Source organism: Loxodonta africana, chromosome 6 (assembly GCF_030014295.1).
Source record: "Loxodonta africana isolate mLoxAfr1 chromosome 6, mLoxAfr1.hap2, whole genome shotgun sequence".
Lineage (NCBI taxonomy): Eukaryota > Metazoa > Chordata > Mammalia > Proboscidea > Elephantidae > Loxodonta > Loxodonta africana.
The window spans coordinates 72,319,989-72,338,855 of record NC_087347.1 but is presented as its reverse complement, the minus strand read 5'-3'; the positions used below and the strand labels follow the sequence as shown (position 1 = coordinate 72,338,855).

At 37.1% G+C, this 18,867-nt stretch overlaps 1 protein-coding gene across 12 annotated transcripts in view; it reads right to left on the bottom strand.

The window, feature by feature from the left end:
* The window catches only part of GPR155 (G protein-coupled receptor 155), a 73,776-nt gene that overhangs the window by 38,942 nt on the left and 15,967 nt on the right, over positions 1-18,867 (bottom strand). For 10 of the 12 annotated variants that reach the window (XM_023542834.2, XM_064286978.1, XM_023542835.2 and 7 more), the window contains 10 exons: positions 18,432-18,587; positions 16,868-16,951; positions 16,110-16,227; positions 11,948-12,032; positions 11,761-11,851; positions 10,716-10,926; positions 7,328-7,432; positions 5,574-5,710; positions 3,166-3,261; positions 1,098-1,162 (listed from right to left, as the gene is read on the bottom strand). In XM_023542834.2, the coding sequence (XP_023398602.1) occupies positions 1,098-1,162; positions 3,166-3,261; positions 5,574-5,710; positions 7,328-7,432; positions 10,716-10,926; positions 11,761-11,851; positions 11,948-12,032; positions 16,110-16,227; positions 16,868-16,951; positions 18,432-18,587 (1,148 nt within the window). The remainder of the gene's footprint in view (positions 1-1,097; positions 1,163-3,165; positions 3,262-5,573; positions 5,711-7,327; positions 7,433-10,715; positions 10,927-11,760; positions 11,852-11,947; positions 12,033-16,109; positions 16,228-16,867; positions 16,952-18,431; positions 18,588-18,867) is intronic. The other 2 variants (XM_023542833.2, XM_023542836.2) reach the window with 2 other exon arrangements.

Below are 18,867 nucleotides of genomic sequence, written 5' to 3'. Positions count from 1 at the left end.
AACGACTTCCAATTTTCCTTGGTTTATACTTCATACACTCTACGTTCTGATTATTAATGGATGTTTGCAGGAGTTTCTTCTCATTTTTGAGTAGTATCACCTCAAATGAAGGTCCCGAAAGCTTTACTTCATCTACATCATTAAAGTTGACTATACTTTGAGTAGGCAAGTCTCCCCCAGCCGTATTTTGAGTGCCTTCTAACCTGAGGGGCTCATCTTCCGTCATTATACCAGACAATGTTCTGCTGCTATTCATAAGGTTTTCACTGGCCGGTTTTTTCAGAAGTAGATTGCCAGGTCCTTCTTCCTAGTCTGTCTTTGTCTGGAAGCTCTGCTGAAACCTGTCCACCATGGGTGACCCTGCTGGTATTTGAAATACCGTTGGCATAGCTTCCAGTATCACAGCAACACGCAAGACGCCCCGACAAATGGATAAATACGTGGGGTATTTAGTGCTCACAAAAATGTATAAACTATCAAGTGCTTTTCATATATTTGATAGGTTGAATTCCATTAATGATTCTAGTTTATTCTCATTTTTATTAAACAAACGAGAAAGTGCAAAGATTTACACTTCTTGCCCCTTCCTCCCACACCCAATTTGGATTATTCCCACTTCATTATTTTTCATAAAGAAACCCCCGCTCTGAATTCAAAGACACCCTCCACCAAGTCAATATAAAACCAATAATTTAGAAGGAAGAAAACTTGAGTTTTCTATAAGTTGTCAGTTTGATAGGAACAGGAATCCTATTATCAAAGGAGAAACACAATCAAATATAGACCTTTGGGGACACACTACCTACTCTATCCATTTCTAAATACATTTTCAAGTTTCATTTTACTTTACGTAGTTAATGGTATAGATAGAAGTCAGCATCCATCAATTCTTGTTAAAATGCAAATTACAATGCTAGATTTATAGTAGTTCTCCCAATACTTTCTCTGCAATTACTTACAACAAATCAGCAAATAACCTTTCTGAGGTAGATGGTGATCTCCTAGCAGTTACTTGAGGTTTAAAAACATCAGTTCCTTAAAAGGATGGCTTTGTCATTACTTCTACTAATATAGATTCATTTCAAAACTAAATTTACCTTCTTTTGAAAGGTAGGATGATTAAATGTTTGTCCAATCCAAAGATTCCAAAGGAAATAAATCCCTAGGGAAGATGACAAAGTTATATTTTCTGAATTCAAGAATAAAATTTCAAGACAGAGAGAAATCAAGGAACCCACCAAAATTAGTGCAGGAGGAAGCAAACTTGTTGTGATTATGGCAATATTTCAAATAGAACAAACAAGGCAGGCCCTCTAGAGTTCAGTGCCTCAGGGCAGATAGGATACTTTGAGGCCTCTTCTCTGTCATTCTGGCCTACCAGTTACGATAGGTACTACACATGAGTGCTTAGTAGTCTGGTTTGCGTGACAGCTTACTGGAGGAAAATGAAAACCTTTATGGGCTATGTGTTTTTGCTTTCTGCTTTTTGAAAAGAAACGAAATTCCTCCAACTGTGCTTAAGTATTATCTTTTTTGTTAAAACTTCATAAATTACACAATTAACAAGTGCTGCAGTAACTCCTATAATGCAGTAACTGAGCAGACTTTATGTGACTTGAAACTGGCTAGTGCTTAAGGAAAGGGTTTAGAGGATTTGGGGGTGACAAGGCCACAGATATCAGCCACAGATCAGGAAGACTAGAGGTGGCTGGTCTTGGAGAGACAGGAGGTTGGGACCTGCCATTTGGTGGGCATGCTGGGATAAGGATATGGGTACAGGTTGGGGGAGGTGGGATAGAGAATACAAAATAATACATGAAGGGCTAACTTTGCCCTCAAATGATCAACAGCAAGAAGGGAATGATCTTGCTATATCACATGCCCAAGAGGGGAATGGGATGGGAGCAGGGCTTTGTGTCCCTCTCCCTCCCCTGAGCCATTTGAGCCATAAGCTGTGTGGGCAGCATTCCAAATGCAATATTCCTGGGATTAATTCTGTTCCTGACCCAGGCCTTTGGAGTGAAGCTTTCTCAGCCCTAGTCCTCAGATGACTCAACTTGAGGTGAACTTTCTGAATGCAAAATGCCGAGTGAGATTATGATTTTTCAACCAAGTATTTTATATTTCTTGGGCACAAAATGAGCTCTTAAACAGTAAAAGTGAGGGGTGCTGTCTGTATATACTAAACTGATTGAGGTTGTTCATCTGTCTAGACATAGCCATGTTTGCTCCCATAATAATGGGAAGAAATTAATGTTAAGATCTAACATCTATGGATAAGTGTTAACTAACTTATATGGCAAATTATTTCAGATTTAACAGGCAAAACCAGTGATTTCAAACAGTGCTTTTTCAACCTGATACTCAGTCTGGGAACTAATATTCTTTAATTAAAAGGTAAGGGGTTGAAGATGAGGTCAAATTTTGAAATCTGCACATATAAAAACATTTTCCTAATGTCATTTATCCTGAAATATCTGTTTTAATAGTGACATAAACACAGACAGCAGCACCTAGGATATTACTTCTTCATGGAATCTTAGTTTCCTATTTTATAAACTGGGGATAATAAATATCTACTTTCAGGTACTATCGTGATGTTTAAATAAGATAACGAGCATAAAATGCTTAACAATGCTTGGCACATAGTGGACTCTTCAAGAATGGTAGCTACTATCCCTGGACAAAATTTATTTATATACCACCATATGATTTAAAAAAATATTTAAGTATCTCCTTATTCAAGAAACATCAAAATGCAAATGAAATGATGTTCCTCAATTCAAGTGGATAAACTAATGGGTAGCAAGGTAAGTCATTTTCCCAAAGTGGCTTATGAAAACCACGAAAAAGTTTAAAAGGAACTTAGGACATCCTGTCCCTACTTAGATTATCATTCTTTATCTCAAAACCAAAGCAAAGAACTATTTGGTGTTTGTGATTGAAACACTGGGTGTACATTCTGATGACTTTAACCAATATAATAATTCATCTCCTACGAGGAGACAGGCAGCAGCTGTCAGCTGCCATACATACCAGCAGCTGGTAAACAAACTCAATCCTTCTGATTTAAAAGAAAACAACATCCACAACACCCCCCCCCCAAAAAAAAAAAAATCCCTCCAGGAAAACAAAAACACCTCAAAGTTCTCAGTATATAAATACCTGGCCAAAGTTAAACACAGCACAGAAAAACTGTAACTCAACATATAGTCTTCCTGGCTCTTGGTTGAATAACCACCATAAACAACTGGAAAGATTCTGTAAAGGAAGGAGAAAATCGTACTTTAAAATGAAGCAAGCCAATCATTTCTCTCCAGTTGGAGTGCAGTACAGTAACTTACCTACTTAATAATTAGGGAAAAAAAGACTAAAGGGAAAAACACAGAGAGAATACATTGGCTTTGTCTTTCCAACAAGAGGTTTCAACCCTTCCTCCTGACAGATGTCATTCAAACAGCGCCTATTCTGATCAGATTTGAAGCAAGAAGAGAAGACATGAGCCATAATACAGAAGCTTACATAATATATCAGGACTGCTGACTAGCCGAAGACAGGACTGATTTTAAAATTAGTTCTACACAATGAAAACAATCACATCACTCAGCAGCCATTCTTGGCAGCATTTCTTGCTTTTTGATTTTTGTTCTTAAACAGAGTGAAAAATGGTGCTGGCTGATATCACAGTATATAACAACCATCCCAGTACGAAAAGCGTTCCTTCAAGGGTTATATGGTCCATCGCTTTACCTCTAGGCAAGCTGCATTTGAACTATCTCAAATAATAATATAATAATAACTGATAATTCATAAAAGAGGGCATATAACTAATTTAAAAAACTTCATTAATCAAAGAAATGCATTTAAAAATAAAGTACTAGTACTATATAGTTCACATAAAATAATCAAATTAAAAACAATTTCTAACTTATAATTCAGTGCTGATGAGAGTACTTTATAAATTAGTACTACCCCTTTGGAAAACAATTTAGCAGAATACATCCAGAGTCATAGAAATATTTATACTTTTTCATCCAGGTTTCTCAACTTTGGGACTCTATCATAAGGAAATATAACGCATGAAGATGTTAAGGAGAATATTTAAAAAAACTGGACATCTATAAGGAAGTGGTTGCATAAATTATACTGTGTCTACTGTATGGTTCATTGGGGAGCCATTTAAAGTAACAGTTATGAACATTATGTAGCAACATTAAAATGCTTGATATAAACGACCAAAGGAAAAAAAAAAAAGAGCCAAGCTTATTGCCGATGAGTCGATTCTGACTCATAGTGACCCCGCAGGACAGAGTAGAACTGCCCCATAGGGTTTCCAAGGAGCAGCTGGTGGATTCGAACTGCCAACTTTTTGGTTAGCAGCTGAGCTCTTAACCACTGCACCACCAGGGCTCCAAAAGCAAGATACAAATTTGTACATATGATTATAACCATGAAAAATGCACTAAAATTAGAAGGTATGATGGATTGCTTTTCCCCTTTTCTCTGTTTTGTAACAATTCTATGACTTTTTTTTGTTCTTACAATTAAAAATTATTCTTTAAAGTTTATTTATCTGAGGAATATCTTTTGAGAGATCAAGTAGGCATATATCCAGTGAGGTCAGTCAAGGAGCACTGATACCAAATTCTAGGCTCAGTGGACGGGGGAGAGTGCTGACACATTGCAGGGATTGCAACCAATGTTACAAAACAATTTGTGTATAAATTTTTGAACAAGAAACTAAAAAAAAAGAATTTCATAGTTTTCATACCTGCCTAATATTTATCATCTCTGTATATTGTGTATTACTCATGTGAATAACCATCTAGTGCTTCCCAAATTTGCTTGAATGTAAGATTCACCTGGGACACATACCCCTCCCCTCCTAGATTTTAATTCAGTAGATCTAGGGCTGGATTCTGGAACTTGTATTTTTTAAGAATTACCTCAAGTGTTTTTCAGGACCCAGTATAAGAACTTTAAGAAATTTTAGGAAACAATTCAAAAGCAAAACCAATTATATCCATGTACACCCACCAAACCTACTATTCCTAATTATTTCTCTTTGATTTTATTAACTTCTGAATTCCATTCATACAATCTATCTTTTCATTAAAATTTTATTAACATTTCTGTAAAAAAAAAAAAAAAAATTAGGCTCAGAGCATAGAGGGAATAAACATTTCTCCACAGAGTTCTGGTGGCATAATGTTAAGATCTCTGCTGCTAACCGAAAGGTCGGCCGTTGGAATCACCAGTTGCTCCCTGGAAATCCTATAGGGCAGTTCTGCTCTGTCCTATACAGTTGCTACGAGTCGGAATCAACTTGAAGGCAACAGGCAATGGTTTGGGTTTTGGTAAGCAGGATAAACTACTAGAGTACTTAGGTGACAGTATCTTGAATTAGTCATTCACCTTTTCCCCTAAAACATTTAGCTCAAGGTTAGGATTGAGATGGCCTAGCTGCCACCCTCCTGGAAAGTTGTAACTAAGTTTCTCCCAGATGTCTGAATAAAACCTTTGCTAAACATTTAAAGAAATGGACCCAAAACAAAATCAGAAGAAACACTTACAGCAAACAGGCCAATAATGAGAAGTAAACACAGCAACACATGTCGAGTCAGTTGCTGGTCTCCACTTTGTAGATACAGTTCTTCCTCCTGGGCTAATATGCAGCGCTGGGAGTTGCAGCGACTCACACAGTGATCATCTGTAGAACAGTAAGTACAACAATTTGTAATCAGAGCTTTTTATTTAAGTGCATTTTAAATTCATAATGACTTCCTAAGCCAACTACCACAAATGCACGCTCAGCTATGAATCAGTATATTATTTCAGATGAAATCTGAGGAAGGCTCCTTCATGTTGTTCCAGGAGAGTTCTAGTTGTAGAGGGTTTTTATCTGAAAAAAACACAAGTAGTATACAATTGTTTCCTTCTATACTAGTCAGCAGTGTTTTATATATATATATATATATATATATATATACATATATATATATACACACACTCACACATACACGTATTCTATAAATATATATATATTTAAAGCCCAAATTAGTAACCCAAGTTTCACCTATAATAAATATGATCAGAAAATCTAAGCTGCCACCAACATTTAAAAGAGTTTTCAGGAATCGACATTATTAATTAAAAAGATAACAAATAAAATCTAAAGTAGATTTTGGGGGGCAAAAAAAAAAAAAGCTGCTGAATCTGATTATATGTTGACTATGTTAATGGATTTATCTATTAGGCATATTATGTAGGGAGAAAAAAAGAAGAAGAAAAGCAGTGGAAATTCTGATGTAAAGAAATATTAGCTTTAGAAAAGGGGCACACTTAAATTACAACTGAGCAAACGTGTAACTGAATACCCAAAAGGGTTTCCTATCAGAAAAAAATCAGTGAAAAGCCCAACATCTGATACATTTTTACTTCTTTCTATAGAAATGTGAATTCTACCGTTATTTAATATTTATCCTAGCAGCAGAGAGCAGCCAAATATAAACTCCACTTGTATAAAAACAACTACTGCTATTATTTCCCATATTTAGTGAATATTTACCATGTACCCTACACACTGTGCTAAGTGATTTGGATACATCATTTCTTATAATTCTCACAATATTTCTTACATAAGGCATAATGCCTTTGGCAACAATACAATTCACGTGTGCCTCATTCACAAAGAGCACTTTTTGGGGTTTCCCTTCCCAGTTTGTATATAAATAAGCATAGTCAACTGAAAGTTCATTGCAATTCTGCATAAGTGTGCTTAGATGTTTTAAATAATTTGAAATTCAGACCACAAATATGATTTAATCTCTTGGTCTATATGCTAGGAAGGTACTACTTTTAGAGGTTTTTTTCTTATAAGAAAGGACATATTTAAAAGATACGACTCAAAATGTAATTAAGCAGTCATGAGTCCTCATGCTGGGGGGGTAAGGGTAAGGGTAGGGGAAAATTCTCAGCTTATAAAACAAGAAAAAAAGGCCTTCAGGGCAAATTTCTTGGATTTATCACTTGGGTTAAATTTAATGGAAATTTTAAGTGTGTGTGTATATGTATATATATGTATGTATATGTATGTATTTTATATGTATGTATGAAAATGCTACCTATTAATACTGTTAGAAGAATTTTTTTTTTTTAATGAGTATTTTATCTATGGAAGATTATTATCCTATCAGGACTATCCCCACCTTATTTGAGAATCCATATTCTCAAGAAGTACAGACATTCTACATAGAGTTATTTTGAGGCATGAAGATGAGGAACCTTCTGTCCCATAAGCCCATCCTTGTAGCCCTGCAGTACTTACTCTTCTCAAATGAAGGAGTCACAGGCCCACTGGTGCTTGTATTTGCTGCTGGCTCTGCTGATGGGCAGCACAATTCACCATTTCCCATGGGGCAGGAACAGTAACCTGTACAGATAACATAATATGTAAGGGTAGAGCCCAACCACCAATGGAAATGAACACGTTCAAGAGATGCCAAACACAATAAAACAAAACACAAAAAACCCACTCACACAAACACACACAAACTTCACATGTATCCTCAGCGGAAATGTTTTTAGATGATGTCTATCAAAAACTATTCAAATGTGGTTATACAGAACTAACATATAGAGAATGCCAGACAAGGGATCAGCTTTTCTACATATTGTGTCCTCACTGAATGAAACAAGGAAAAATGTTTTTATCCACGCTGTTTTGTTAGTTCCTGCTGTGCTTTGGGAAATAAGAATCCAAACATTTCCCTAAAATACGACTTTTATTTCATCATTCCTCAAAACCATACCCTAATGCTCTATTGCCTGCTAGTTACTCCTTGGCCTGGATTTGGAAGCTCTCTGTGACCTGGACTTTCTCTCCCTACCCAACCATCACCACTATTCAACAAAAAGCCCTTTCCTTCTTTCAAGAGAATTCTTTTGCTGTTGTTATTTTATTGCAGTAAACACATATAAAATTTGCCATTTTGACCATTTTTAAGTGTACGATTCAGTGGCATTAATTATATTCACAATGTTGTGCAACCATCGTCACTATTTGTTCCCAAAATGTTTTCATCACCCCAAACAGAAACTCTGTACCCGAGAAGCATTGACTCTCCAATGCCCCCTCACTCCAGCCCACAGTAACCACTAGTCTACTTTCTGTCTCTATGTAGATATTTCATATAAGTGGGATCATACGGTCTTAGGACAATCCTTTCGTGTCCTCCACAACTGCATGCTTACTTGTGTCTCCATGCCTAGGCTGATGTGGTATTTCATTTGCCTGAAACTCCCACTCTTGTCAGTTCATCCAAATCTTCTCCTGTAAGCCTCAGCTCAAAACTCAGTTCTTTCAAGAATGTGTCTCCCACTAGTCTATCAGATGCAGTAAAAACAATTATGTACATTCTCTTTTCAAATATATATTTCTGAAAATTCCTTGCTGGTTACAGGTAGGTTGGTTTACAGAAGTCACACTGAGACATCTGCTATCGAGCTGTAATTTTTCCTCTATATAATAGTCAGAGAACTGCATGCAGCGCCTTTAAAACCTTTGTACAATATATAGCATGGCGCTCCGTGACATGGATTATAATAGAATAATAACTTCAGTGATAAACCATATTAAAATTTAATATGCTAGAAGAATGTATAATTTCTAGGCTGAACCTTTCATTGATAATGTGCTTAAATTCTCCAACAATGTTCTTAAAAACAAAAAAGATTTCAAAGTATAAAAACTATAATCTATACTAAGCTACTGCAAGTGTCTTTCTAAATTTAAGATAATGATGCTGTCTTAAAGTTAAAATAGAACCATAGAATAATAGAAAGGAATATAAAGAGATCATCTGGCCCAGCCTTCTATCTTCAGAGACTTGAAGGCTTAAATCAGCTAAGATAAAATTGTTAACAGATATTGGGTCGCCTATTCCAGTGTCATTCCAATGACCAAGGAACACATATACATGATTGTGGCCACAGTTAAAAGTGCTACAGCAGTTTCTTTCTTCAAACATAAGAAGGATATGTAAATGGCTCATTAGTCTTCTCTTTTATTAGCTGAAACTTTGATCTCATATTAAATAGGTTACTTTTCCTTTCACTCATAATTCCACACTTAACAACATGCACAAATTATGCGTCTCTGACAATTGTGCAGCAAGGGGCAGAAGTGAGCAAACTATTTTGGATTACTGAAGCTTGGGAAGGCCAGGCTGGACATCTACGCTGGTATGCATTAGTATGACTACCAAAGCAGAAAAGAGCAGGATTCAGGGAGGAAGAATAACCAGACAGGTTTACCACCTCTTCCCAGGAACATGAGTGAACACACAAACAAGTACTTTTGTCATAGCAGTTTTCAGGATAGCTTCAGAGAATCATGGTATACCTTATCCCCCACTGATCTATTCACCTATTCAATAAATATTACGGAACCCGTACAGTAAGCCTGATACTTGCTAGGGGCTGAGGTTACGGTGGTTGGCAAGTCAGACATAGTACTTACAGTCAGTGGTGCTGCACATAGATAATTTAAAAAGCAATTATAAAACAGTGTGATAAGAGGACAGGGAAGTATAAACATTGTATAAGATTTCCTCTGGAGATAAGTGATAGCAGTATTTATACTATACATGCAAGCTAGTTTTCCTACTGGAGATTATAATGAGAGGATTTAAAGAAGGTCTATGTTACAGTTTGCTGTTTTTAAAAGAGGTAGCAGCAGAAGTCTTTGGGCTTAAAACCTTTGGTGTAGGGTTCCCCACAGATGTTCTTAGGTCTCAGGTAGCCAGTTCTAAAATGCTAGTTGGAGGAAGAAGACATAGCCAGCTGGAGGTGGTGGTCTTTAAGCCCTGCCTGAAAACAGTAGACTGGTTTATAGGGAAAAAAAAAATGGAAGAGTCCAGAAAGGAAGTGAGAAAGGAAAGAATTCTGGGCATGATCAGAAAAGTATTCTAGACTTAGGGAAAGCAAGCTTTTAAAATTTTTAGTGAATACATAATAATTCTTGAACACTAGCTTTAAAAGGGAAAATGGTCAAGAGAATTCAAAATTCTGGTACTGTAGTTAGTCACAAATGACCTAACCAAGAAACCAATAAGCTTTGATTTTAATGGCCAGGAGTTAAATATATGAAGATAGTTGTGGCAACGTGAGAGCCTGGTGGAGCAAACAATGGAGGGTTTAACTTGGGAGAGCAGAGAAGATCTGAAGGGAAGAGGGAAGAACATGGGATGGGCAGGTACGGCCAGGCTGTGGAAGGACTTGAGTGCTATGTGAAGGGGTTTGGACTTACAGGCACCACAAGTCACTCACAGATTTTGGAGCAGGAGTCTGACACGTTCCTCTGTTAGGAAGACTAATCTGGTCATTGCACATAAAACAGATTGGACCTGGGAGTGACGGGACACAGGCAGCCCAGGTGGGAACATATTACAAGGTTCAGCAGAGAGACTGGAGGCTAAAGTGGGGCAAAGGAGATCAGGAAAAGACGGGGGAGCCCTGCAGATTATCTTCACAAAAGACTTACAACCAAGAATCTAATTAATGAGCTGGCAAAATCTTTCTGTTACTGACTATGATTCAAGTTCTTCACTTGACAAGTACTTTGATATTCAAGACAGTTCAAAGAAGTTCCTTGAAACAAAATATTTAGGGTATGTAAAGACATGTAACAGTGTCTTTATATTTAAAGCTCATACTTCTTTCTGCGATAGAGCTGGTAAAAAGTTCTGGTTCATTTATTGGCACTGGACTCTCCTCAAAAGCAGTGTTTCCAGGCTCTGCTGCTTTGTTGTTCTGAGACTGGTCAAAACCTTCATAGCGTCCGGCTTGGGTGGTGCGGTTCATGCACATGAGTGATATGCCGGCTATCAGAATGCTACAGAACAGGGTGACTGCTGTGGTGATCATCTGCCAATGTTGGAAAAACACATTAGGCTACTTTTCATGATCACATCTTGATAATTTTAACATATTAGTTTAACAGCACTATTTTGGTGGAAAACACATGTCCACAGCTTTAGATATTCTAGAACAGTGGCTCTTTAAAAAAAGGCAGTAATAAGAAATCGAAATTATATTTAGGAAGTTTTTTAAAAGACACACATCCTTGGCTCCTACCTCTGAAGAATTCTGATTCAGCAGGTCCCACAAGCTTTCTTGTAAGCTTCCAAATGTACAGTCTTTCAAGCATACTTTTTCCCAGATACTTTTTGTTCTGAAATTTTTATTTACGATAAGACTAAGAGTCAAGAACCACTACTGCTAACTTACTAAATGGCTTTAAATTCATCATTCTTTCCTCCAGTAGAACTAAAACCAAGCCCATTCCTATCAAGTCGATTCCAACTCATAGCAACCCTATAGGACAGGCTAGAACTGCCCCACAGGGCTTCCAAGAAGTGGTTCGTGGATTTGAACTGCCAACTTTTTGGTTAGCAACTGAGCTCTTAACCACTGTGCCACCAGGGCTCCAGTAAAAGGAATTGTAATTCATAAGTGTGTTTAAAAAGACTCAATAAGTATCAAGGAGATGGAAATCCTCAGCTAAAAGTAGACTTAGACAAGCAAAATCCTCACCACATTTTCAGGTGTATCTTAACGAAGTGATACAGGGTCACCAGTGTGACATAAAACAAGCTGGAATAGATTTCAAAGTTAATTTTAATGTCAGAATAGCAAGGCACATGAACAAGCTAAAAAGAGACATTTTCAAGAACAGAACTGTCAATAAACTCTTCCCACCTGCTCTTTCCCATAAAAGAAGGCTGAGTCAATGCTATCTCCATTGTGCTTTCCAGTTATCAAAAGAACACCAACAAGGAGGGCAGGAATTCTGTAATAACAAAAGTTAGGGGAGCAAGAAAGAGAGGGGATGAATAGGAGCTGTGTATATGGAAACATGCAAGCAAACAGAAAACTACCAACTTACCCCCAGCCAGATATTATGATGATTCCAACAGGAATTTGTACCATCTCTCGCTTTTTCAAAAGAAACAAAGAAATTGCTAGAAGGCCTAAGAAGAAGAAATGGAGATTAGAAGATAGATAATTACTCTTTACTTTCATCACACTTCATGGAACTTTATATCCTTTTTTTCAAACCAAGCTTATTTCATCAGGAGTCTAGTTTTTGCCCTAGAATTTACTCCTACAAAAATGCTGTCCCCAATATTCTGAAGCACGCTTTCTTAATTCAAAAACATTCATTTTTTTCCCCTCTTTTATATATATATATATTTTTTTACTCAAATCTTCCTGTTTTATTTATGAAGATTTTTTCAAAAGCCCAAATCATTTTATTCTTCTGGCTTATGTGTTTGTAAACTATCTAAGTATATTTGAAAAAATTTTTAAAAAACTAGATACAGAACAATTCTAAAAAATAAAAATACACCTACTCCGATGGTGCCAAGAAGTATAGGCAATTCTTACACATATGGCAGGTTATATTTTTGGAAACTGCCTTGAGTTTAAGTGATGGAGCTTAATACAAGCACAAAATGAATTTTATATAAACACAAATGTTTATAAGAAATCTTTCTTATACCCGATTATTTATACAAGTAACATCTTTATTTAATAAAGCCTATACAGTTTTTTTTATATAGTGATAAGGAGCCCTGGTGGCACACTGGTTAAGAGATTGGCTGCAAACCAAAGTTCGAATCCACCAGCCACTCCTTGGAAATCCTATGCGACAGTTCTACTCTGTCCTGTTGGGTCACTGTCACTGTTTGGTCGCTGAGTCAGAATCGACTTGATGGCAATGGGTTTGGTTTGGTTTGGGTTATATAGCTATAAGGAGGCCTGGTGGTGCAGTGGTTAAGTGCTTGAATGGTAACTGAAAGGTTGGCAGTTTGAATCCCTAGCCACTCCTCAGGAGAAAGATGTGGCAGTAAAGATTTACAGCCTTGGAAGCTCCATGGGGCAGTTCTACTTTGTCCTATAGGGTTGCTATGAGTCGGAATCAACTCCACGGCAATGGGTTTGGTTGGTTTATGTAGCTACAGAAGTTTTAGAACTCTAGAGTAGCAAGAGACCACTGTTTTAAATTAACTGCTTCATTTTATAGATTTGGAAACAAAAGTTTCCATATCACCACCAGGGGAGGGCAGACCAGGACTAGAAACCCAGCCTTCTGACAAGGAAAGTGGTCCTTCAAATCTATCAGTGTTTCTTGAACTCAGATCCACAAACCCCTGGGGTTCCTAAAACATATTCTTCAGGATCTGGACACTTTCTATGAGGAATTTTAAGCCTTTTTGGTTTATTTTCAGTGATAATTATCTAGGCACCCACCTTATAACCAAAGTACCATATCATGATTTTAGGGCTTATATTTGTGTTTGTATCAAGTTTGAGCCAACTGAAGGCAAATACAGCACACGGTCCAAATGGAGGCTCTGAGGCAGTTTGAAGATTGAAAAGCAGTGAGGTAACCAGGTCATAACCCTGCCCATGGATGTAAAGGCAGGCCAAACTAAAAACAAACCGCGCAAGATAGTACTTTTAGTTTACATTTCAAACTGTGGTTTAGATTAGCAAAATAAGATCGTTTGTCATGTCAATTAATGTTGCTAATTAGAATTACTGGGTTTGTAGTGTTGTTTGAATTTAATCTGTAGATTTGTTTTGGTTTTATATTTGTATATTAGCTCTACGTGAGGAGTTTACACCTAGACTTAAGATTGTACAGATTAAGTTGTTGTTAGGCACCATCAAGTCAGATTAAGAAACACTGCTAAAAATAATTTAAATCAACACTGGGGTCCTTGAGAATTTTTTTTCCTTTACAAGGGACCCACACAAGAACCGTCATTCAAATTCAAGAAATACTATACTCCCACTGCTCCTGCCTCAGTATATTTGCACACTCTATGGTTTCAGGTTTTCACAGTGCCAGGGAACAAGTGACCAACCACAAAAGTGTGCCGGTTATGTTACAGTAGCAAGGGCAGTATTCACAATTCTCAGGTTCATAATTCCTGCCTCTTGGAGTGAAATCATATACTAGCAGAACCTAGCCTTAGATCTCTCACTGACAAAGCTATGAGAGCTCTTAGCTGAATCACTTAGACTCTTTGGGTCTTATTTTCCTAACTCGCAAAATGAGGGATTTAAACTAGACCAGTGTTTCCTGAAGTGTAGAGATTATGTATAGGTGGCAAAGGTGGACATTTTTTGACTAGTTAATCATTTATTTTAACGTGTATTTGAAAAAAAATTTAACTAGCAGAGAAAACCTGGAGTTTTGCTAATATAAGGTTAAACTGAAGTTAAAAAAGTGAGTCGATTTTAAAAAAAGACATGTGGTAGATGCAGCAAAAATCAGAGGATGGTATGCAAATGAAGGAAATTTGGAAAGGGCTAATGGGATGATTTAAAATGACACTTGAAGTTTAAAACTCTGTTACGTCATAATCTGGCAAAGGGGTATCTTCACAGGGTCAGCGAATTCAGAACAACTTCTCTGGGTGGATGTTGGCACGCGTGTTTGAAGAAGGTTTCAGAGAGAGTTGGGTCTTTTTGACACATTGATTTGTTTGCGGCTCTCTTATCCTTATTATAAATTAGCCTTAATAAGCCTAAGTATTAGAGATCAGGCTGGTTCATCTATATTTGGAAATAGAAATTCTTGAGGCTTTCTCCACTTGACATCTCATGAAAACTTTTATGCAAGGTATACTTGCCTTTAAAAAGCACTGAGATTTTCATTCTGTGATTTCTCTCCACCCTGTTGACTCACTTCAAAAGACCATTGACTCGGGTGGGCCTTGCTTTTGATCCTCAAAGCGTGAAATCAAAGGTCTGTCCGTTGCGGCCACTTCCTGCCACTTGCCTCCTGACAGCTAATGTAACTAGCACTACTACTCTATGTTACAATTCCCTTTTCTGTGCCATTTTACAGGTTCGAATTAGTGGCATGAACAAAAAATTGCCAGACAGAATTTTTCACAACTATATCAGAGTGTATGCACCTAAATGAGTGTTATATTTCAATATGACCAATGTGCTAAAACATTTTTGATACCCTTTTTGGAGCTGGTTAAAATGAGAAACAGTGTTTTTCACTGGGTATTCTCCTTTTATTCCCCTACTTCTCTTGTTCTCTGGTGCCTTCTATTTAGTAACCAATATGTTTTCCATTTGTTAAGTGTCTACCATGTAGCAAGCATAAATACCCGTATTTCATTTAATTCTCAAAATAATTCGATAAGATATTGTAACCCAGTTTTATAGATGAAGAAGCCGAGGCCCCAAAAGCTAAGTAACTTGCTTCAGGCAGAGCCAGAACTTTTTATTTGGTTCAACTGCACTCTATGGTGAGCTCTGGGCCACATCTCACATGCATCTCTGTCCATTCCCTCCTTCCTCTGCCTGTCGCTAGTGCCTGCCCTCTTGGAGTTTCCAAAGAGGAGCTGTGCTGACAGTGGCCTGGAGCAGAAGGCCCTGGGGAAAAGGACCACGTGGCTGGAGAGCTACCTGAGCCCTTGCAGAAACAGAGCACATCAGGAAACGGAACTGAGCTATGCAGACTGCCTGCCTCAGTGGGTGTAACTGGCTGAGTGAGTGCCTTAATCCTGAACTGTTGTTGTTCTTAGGTGTCCTTGAATTGATTTCAACTCATAGTGACCCCATGTGACAGAACAGAACTGCCCCATACGGTTTTCTAGGCTGTAATCTTTATAGGAGCAGATTGCCAGGTCTTTCTTCTGCAGAGCCACTGGGTAGGTTCAAGCTACCAACCTTTTGGTTAGCAGCTGAGCACTTAATCCTTATGCCACCAGGGTGCCTTTAATCCTGAACTAAAAAAAAACAAAAAACAAAAAGACCAAGCCCATTGCCATGGAGTCAATTCCGACTCATACTGACTATACAGGACAGAGCAGAACTGCCCCATAGGGTTTCCACAGAGCAGCTGGTGGATTCACACAGCCAACCTTTTGGTTAGCAGCGAAGTCTTAACCACTGTTTCACTGGGGCTTCAATTGTGAACTACTAGATTTCAAATATATCACTAGATGCTGAGGGCTTCTAATGAATGGGGAGAAGGGTAATAGAGTGAAATTTCCATTCATGGTCCAACTTACCTGTCCACAGGTACGTGCTATAGAGGGAGCTGTACAACAGGACGAACACCAGAATTTGTCCAACAAAATTTTTCTCTTTAACAAAATTCCAGATCATCATTCCAGCACAGACAATCAACTAAAGAAAAAATTATTAAAAACTTTGTAAGTAGTAAAAAAAAAAAAGAAGAAAAAGACCCATACTACTCAGTATTACCACAGAAAATAACTATTAAGTCAGCCACACTCGTATAAGTTCTATTCATAGCAAATATGTTATAACTATTCATTTGAAATTATTAACTAATCATCAACTATTGTATACTGACTATACTAAACATTTAACTTTTATGATGAAAAAACCCTTTAGCCATATACATATTCAATTAAAGCAGATAATGACTACAATCCAAATACTAACCTTATGTTTAGTAATGGTTTACACAGAAAATGCTGAACTTCTTTCCATTATAATTTGAAACATATGAAGACTTAGCTAGAAAAATAACACTGTGAGAGTTCATTTTTTAATGATTCAATTACATCTATTAAAAATGCAAAGCTATCATCAAATGCCATTATAGGCCTCAACTTTAGGTAGTTCAAGACCTATTGTAATATTTAATATAGTAGGCATAATTTAATTGTAGTCAAATTTTAACTGATTGCATTTGGCATTATTTCTGATCTTATAACTAGAAAAACCCAGCAAAGTAATTTTCTCCCCTATAATAATCTAAGAGAAAAACATACCTCTAAATATCTGTGTGTTTACTAACCTGAGCAATGAGTAAATTAGTTGTAAGCATATGAGGAAGCTGTTTATACTTCTTACTCAAAAGAAGAACAGCCAGAGACCAAATCTTAAAAACAAAAGGTTCAAAAGTTATTTAGGCTCCTTAACCTTTATAATTACTTACTAGACAACCCATTGATTCACCTCTTTGAAGAATCCTCTTTATCCGGTTTAGAAGGCAGTTCTAACATTTCATTTACTTTAAAGTGTTTAGTGTTAAACTAAATTACTATAGCCAAAGTAAAATAAAAAGCCTGGAGAGATTTCATAGGAAATTAACTGCTGAAGAAATAAAAGGGTCTTTAAGACCTGATGCCTTGACCGGGGCCGTGCTGCACCTTCAGAGCTACACTGGGACGCAGGTTCACAGCCAGCTATTCAGCAAAGGAGCCTTAGTGAGGGATGCAGTCACCATGCACTGTTCTGTTTTTCCCTTCTAGTTCTACCATGCTGACTCATGAAGTATCACAGGTCCAGGCTGTTGTATTTCAAACAACACATACCATCACCCACACTGAGATGAATCTTCTTATATTCCTTGTATTGAAAAGGATTGAGTTTCTATTCTACCTACATGGTGGCCAAGCAAGTATGCTAGTTGATTTCCTTCTTCTCTCATTGCCAATCCAAATTTTTATAGTACCGCTCCTCAAATTACCCTCTTATCAATGGGTGTAGACTTTAAGAATATGTGACAGAAGAGAAATTTCTTAAAAATTACACTTTTCATCCTTTTATTTGTTGCCAATATACACATTCCTCTCCATTTCCTTTCCTTTAACAGTAAAAATTATCTTTTTTTCAGCCAGGATATTGTTTTAACTCAATAGTCAGCTAGAGCAATAAGATACTCCAGTCGTCAAATGGTTAATTATTTAATTTAAGCTAGCTATATCCAGTTTGAGAAGTAGCCTAAAATTTTATTAACATTAAGTGGTGTTTGGACTTGATCTCAGAGACCCCTTCCAACTCCATGATTCTACAACAGCTAGTATTCACAGAATGTTTTTCACTATATTATCTCATTTAATCTTTAAAACAACTCTCAGAAACAGATAAAAGTATTATCTCCATTTTATGGAGCCCTGGTGGCCCAATGGCTAAGAGCTATGGCTGCTAACCAAAAGGTCGCAGTTTGAATCCACCAGTCCCTCCTTGGAAACCCTATGGGGGCAGTACTACTCTGTCCTACAGGGTTGCTATGAGTTGGAATCAACTCAACGGCAATGGGTTTTACTATCTCCATTTTATAACAGAGAAAACTGAAGTTTAGAGAGGTTAAGTTAATTCCACAGAGACTCAGCTATTTGTGGTAGGTCCAAGAGTCAAACCCAGGTCTGACTAAATTTCATGCCTTGAAATTCTAACTTCCAAACAGAAGGACAAAACTCAGCTAATTAGAAGGCTGATATTACATTTTATGAGCAGGCTTTAGCTTTCTCTATTTCATAAGAAACTAGGCTCAAAAATTCCTAACTTTCTATTACCAAGTTATTCTCACAATCATTCTGTGGTTCTGACTCATTCTTATACTGACATGTACTTACCAAGGAGACTAGACTGATAATACTTATATCAAAACTAACATTCTGGATGGCATATGCCAACGGCTTTGGGTCCATAGTGGGAAAGGTCAGTAACCAGGCAGAAACATACATGATTGGAGCAGACACAAACGTGCTTATTACCATCCCTGAGGTTATCTGCAAAAATGATATCATATTGGGGAAAAAATTACAATCTCAAACAGTTACCTTAAACTCTAAAGAGCCACAGCACACTAAAGCAATCTAAAATAAAAGCAAAATTCAGGAAAAAGACATTATAGAATCCAGCAGGGTTAACCAATACCATATCTCTTCCTTTCTGAGATTCCTTAAAAGAAAACATAGTTAAGTTCCCTTGGCTCTTCTTCCAATCTATGCTCAATTTTATATTTGCACATTACAAATACTAGGAAATTCCACTGCTGATGGATGGTTT